This window comes from Limulus polyphemus, unplaced genomic scaffold, assembly GCF_000517525.1.
Source record: "Limulus polyphemus unplaced genomic scaffold, Limulus_polyphemus-2.1.2 Scaffold4068, whole genome shotgun sequence".
Taxonomy (NCBI): Eukaryota; Metazoa; Arthropoda; class Merostomata; order Xiphosura; family Limulidae; genus Limulus; species Limulus polyphemus.
In genome coordinates, this window is record NW_013669678.1 from 68139 (window position 1) to 73377 (window position 5239).

The window sequence follows — 5239 nt, forward strand, 5'->3', positions numbered from 1 at the left end:
ATAAAAATGCTAAATTTAACGTAGTGTTGTAATTGGTTCTGTAATAGCTCGAAAACTCGTATTTTCTGAAATGCTCGTCTTATGTCTTCCAGGGAAGATTAATAAATAAAAAAAATTTCATCTTCATAAGAGTAGTCGCCATTAGTGTTAACACTCCAAGGTGTATATGTGAACATGGCTGCAGTCTGGTTATATTTGACTGATATAATTAAGTTCAGAGTAAGTTGTTTATAGAGAAGGCTAGAACTGATGGCTGATGAAATAGATATAACGATCTTACCATTCAGGTTCATTGGAATAATTAATTGTATTCATACGAACTCACTGAAAGTGCACACGTATGGCTAGATTTGTCATGTTCTGAATCAAATAAATACTATAGAAATGAATTATACCCATGTCATTCTGTGAATGTTTCAGACGCTGATTTCCCAATATACGTGGACTGTCTCACAAAAAAAGGATTACCTGAGGTAAGAATGTGAGTAAATATCTGTGGAAACACGTGTCACAACCTAGGTTATAAATTACTTCGTTTATAGTATTTTATTGTTGGTTTCGTGTAAGAACTACGATTGTAGAGTACAAAGTTCATGGTCTACCTGAAGAACTGATGTAATGGTTCAGAAGTTAGATATAATAATATTTTAATCCACATCAATAATTCTCGTCTTTGATATAAGGATAGAGAATAAAGTTTGCACGTTACGGACAAAGTTATTCAGGCTGAAAATACGGACAAAGTTATTCAGGCTGAAAATACGGACAAAGTTATTCAGGCTGAAAATACGGACAATGTTATTCAGGCTGAAAATACGGACAAAGTTATTCAGGCTGAAAATACGGACAAAGTTATTCAGGCTGAAAATACGGACAAAGCTATTCAGGCTGAAAATACGGACAGTTATTCAGGCTGCAAATACGGACAAAGTTATTCAAGCTAAAAATACTGACACAGCTATTTTAGACTGAAAATACAAATCTTTATGTTGAGATTTGGTATAAGAAGCCAAAACTTTGAAAGAATTATCGCTAATTTCTACATCGTCACTTAGTATTGAGACAATCAAAACTGCTCGATGAGAGTAGAACATAATTTACCAATTAGCATTAGGTTTCTGTAGGTGAACGTTAATGAGATAATCCAGAATATATAATGGTTGGAGACGGCTTGAACGGGTAATGAAGAAAAATTTTAATTTACATAATCAGTGACTCTGATTATGTAAATTTTGTTAAGCATTTCTACATCTCGAAACAAAGGACAAAGAAAATTTTCCATTCAACAAAAAATGTATAGTTACATTAAACACATGATAAATACGGCCACTAAAATTTTAATGACAGAATTATCTGTTCACTCACCTAGTTCTTTCTTGCAGCATTTTATCATCATGTAGGTAAGATATAAAACTCAGCCAAACGTAATTCTTGGCCTGGCGTAGTCTGGTGGTTAGGACGCTACACTCGCAAATCGAACATGCTCGACTTTTCAGCTGTGGAGGTGTTATATTGTGACGGTCAATCGTTGATAAAAAAAAGTAACCCAAGGGTTGGCGGTGGGTGGTGTTGACTAACTGCCTTCCCTCTAGTCTTGGGACTGCTAGCCCTCGAATAGCTTAATATTTAAGTAAATCACGATGACGGAATTTCTGTATTCTTCACACAAAGAATTAAAATAACAAACTATAAAATTGATAGTGGGGGTATCTGTGCAACCGAATCTTGAGAACATCAACCCTCAGTTCCCATTTCCCTGGATTCCCCGGTAAATCATTAGTAAGTTTATGGAATCAAACCCTCGAATCAGGGTTTGGTTATCTGTGGTGGACAAAGCACAGATAGTCTGTTGTGTAGCTAAAAAACAACAACAACCATTTACAAACTATGTTGAACTATGTTAATAGGGTTAACAATTATCAATGGATTCTGATAAAAACAAATCTACCTACAAATGTTAGATTAATCTTTAATCCAGTAAATAATGTTGCTAATGTAATATACCAGTCTAAATAGGAGAACTCAATTCCACAAAAAATTATAAATATTATAACTTACCCTCACCGTTATAGACGTTTTCGGTCGTAATCCCAATAATATCTCATGAGGCTCAGCCAGCTCAGGATATTTATATTAGTCCTGAATCCAGATACTAAGCTAACAATGGGAAGAAGGACTCTTAGTAATAAAATATAATTATATATGTTAATTTTTTAACCAATACTGTTGATAAAACTAGTTTTAAAGAAAATGTCGTATCTAGCTTAGTTCTACTAACAAGACATATAAAAAACTTAGAATGCGATTATTGTCATGTTTTGTTGGAAATGTTGATGTAAAGTGGTTTAATTATACAAATTTTAAGATTGGCACTTCGTCTTAGGAGCTTTATATGGCGGAAAATACCTCACAGTCTGTCATAGTATCTGTAAACAAGAAGCTTAGACATTTTCACACAAGCTGTACGGTTAAAGCTGTTAAAAACAAATGGAATCCAGTACATAAACTTTAGGGTTAAAGCTATTTAAAACGTATGGAATTTTTCACACAAACCGTACGGTTAAAGCTATTAAAATATATTGATTTTTTCTCAAAAATTATGCAGTTAAAGATGTTAAAAACATATGGATTTTTCCACGCAGACTGTAGGGTTAAAGTTGTTAAAAATATACGGATTTTTTTTCGCGTAAGCTATCCGGTCAAAACCTAAAGCTAATTCTTTGGTATATTATTTAGCACAACAAAACTTACTGGGAATGCCGAGAGATGGCAAAACCGTCTGTTACTGATGAAGTTTTCTTCAAAAAAGTGTGTCGAGACGATGACGTTAGACATCAGGTATGGTTGAACTATAGGTTAAACACCTAATGCTTTTATTATAAAAAGTATTGTTTTTTAAAGAAATAGGGTTAGCTAATATAACGAATTATTCTGAGTAAAAATTCCATGTGGAAATCTGAGCAATGGCTATTAATAACTACATAATATAAACACGTGTGTGTTTCCTATACACTTAGATGAAGTAAACGAAACAAACGTAGATGCCTTTTTTTTCTATGAGTTTATTAAAGTCATTATCAACAGACCTTTAATAATGAAATGAGGGTGGGAATAGGCACGAACTGAACCACACAAATGGCAAATCTTTACTGTAAAGATGAAATGATAAAATGATGACGGTTCCATCATTCTACTTGGTGATTTTGAGAAGAAAAAAAGATGCAAGAAAAAAATAAACGTAATCTGTATACAGATATATATATATATATATGGGAATGTCCTAAGAGGATCAAAATTGAATTTAAACCTATTTCTATTTTGTAAAGCCTGTTGGTTAATTACTCCCAACCTATTGAGTCAATCCCAAACAATATTGGCAGGTTGACGTTTTAGACAATGTTGAATATTGTAAAGAGATTCAAGGTCAAAGTATGAAAGTTGCTGGATTGTTTCTCAAACAACCATGCTTTTCTCATGGTCAATGAGATGTACGGTGTTCAAGGGTGGGATCAGCTCAAAATCTTTATTTGTTGGTAGATGGAAAGCCAACAGCAAATGTTGTTTATGAAGAAGCTTTGTTATAATTTTTAAATTCTGAGATAAAGTTTATGTTCAAGTTATTACTTTGAAATATATGATTGTTGCTGTTAAACATGCATTGTTTAAACATTCCCCGTCACATGACGGGTATTTCAGCTTGTGTATGTATATTTTACAGAAACGATTCTAATTAAACATTAACACGTTCATTGCTGCGATGCTTGGCATCATCTATTATACGTACTGATAAGTGTTTTAATACAATATCAATTTCAACAACAGCAATAACAACAAATCTAAAGCGTGTAATCTTTACCTTTTTGTGTTTACTTCGCACATGTGCGTCCTCAGCAGTGAATGTGTTAAAAAAAATCGTTGTAAACAAATCTGTAAATACGATATTTTAGAACTAACGAAACAAGCCATTTTAATTAAGTGACTTCATCATTGAATTACTTATTTACAAATATAATGTTCCATTATATAGATCTTATTTATGACAATTCTCTATCTTATTTGTCATCATGTTTTGGTTATGTTAATTGATTAAAGTTTAGGAGTTTTGGTAATTTCATTATTATTTTTTTAAATATCTTACAGTTTCGAGATTGTATCCACCAACGCAAGGTAAGACACGTGTTTACGTATAATTAATGTCTTTTGTCTGCTTGCAGAGTTTTTATTATCAGTAGCTATGAATTTAATCATTTATCATGAACCTCAAAGAAAAGCAAACGTCAGGTTACTATAGTAACAGTATACAACGGAAGCCATACAGCCAGGGGTCCGAAATCAGGATCTCACTAATAACTTTTAACACCAGGAAATAATATACTGTAAAGCCTAAATCAATAAGTAAGTACTAATAATGTATTAAATTCACGAAAGAGGATATTGTATGGCTTAATTTAAAACAAATAAAATGGAAAACCGAGGTGTTTTTTCGAAACAACCATAATGTCAGGATGTATGTGTCAGGAATTTTGATGTCTTAAGATCATACCTCATCTTTTAAAATCGTTTGGTTCGTTGTACTAAAAATCAATAGCGTTTCGTCACGGTACTGTCAAAGAAGTTTTAAATTATCAGAAACAGTCATGATATCACTAATAAATATATATTTATGATCTTATTTGATAAATTGTTAGTGTCTGCGCATAACAACAAAAACTATATGCACTACCGACACTTGTGTTTAATTTTTTTTAAATTATAATAAATAATTAAAAACAACATTTTATATTTACACAATAAAAACTTTATTGCAGCCGTACGGCTTCCACTTGAAAATATCACTTTACAAGTACATGTTTCGACGTGATCTACGTCATCTTCAGGAGTAACTTACAAAACTATTTTATACTTTCCCCCTTGTCGCATTACTTCATTGTTATTTACATATTTCCTTAGTGTAATTTAAAAAACATATAAAATAATAAAAATTAAAATGTATCTCGCCATATATATCAATGTATTCATCTCTATTTAATACTTGTTTTTGTTTTTTATGTTTCATTATTTCTAATGTTTCTCTAATATTTAATGATATTGTTGCGTCAGCGAGTCACATGACCACTGTGACGCCACGTTTCTAGAACTATCCTGTACTTTGGCGAATGCTCTAGTATTTACTAGATATAGGGTAGTTGGGTATATATAAGAGGGGGAATGTAATGTGTGTATAGACAGTGAGTAATTG

At 32.1% G+C, this 5239-nt stretch overlaps 1 protein-coding gene across 1 annotated transcript in view; it reads left to right on the top strand.

Annotated features, from left to right (window-relative positions):
• The window catches only part of LOC106470534, a gene marked incomplete at its 3' end in the record, with an annotated part of 60530 nt that overhangs the window by 21049 nt on the left and 34242 nt on the right, over positions 1 to 5239 (top strand). Inside the window, exons 3-5 of the mRNA XM_013931093.2 lie at positions 421 to 473; positions 2737 to 2838; positions 4141 to 4167. Coding sequence (XP_013786547.1) covers positions 421 to 473; positions 2737 to 2838; positions 4141 to 4167 — 182 coding nt within the window. The remainder of the gene's footprint in view (positions 1 to 420; positions 474 to 2736; positions 2839 to 4140; positions 4168 to 5239) is intronic.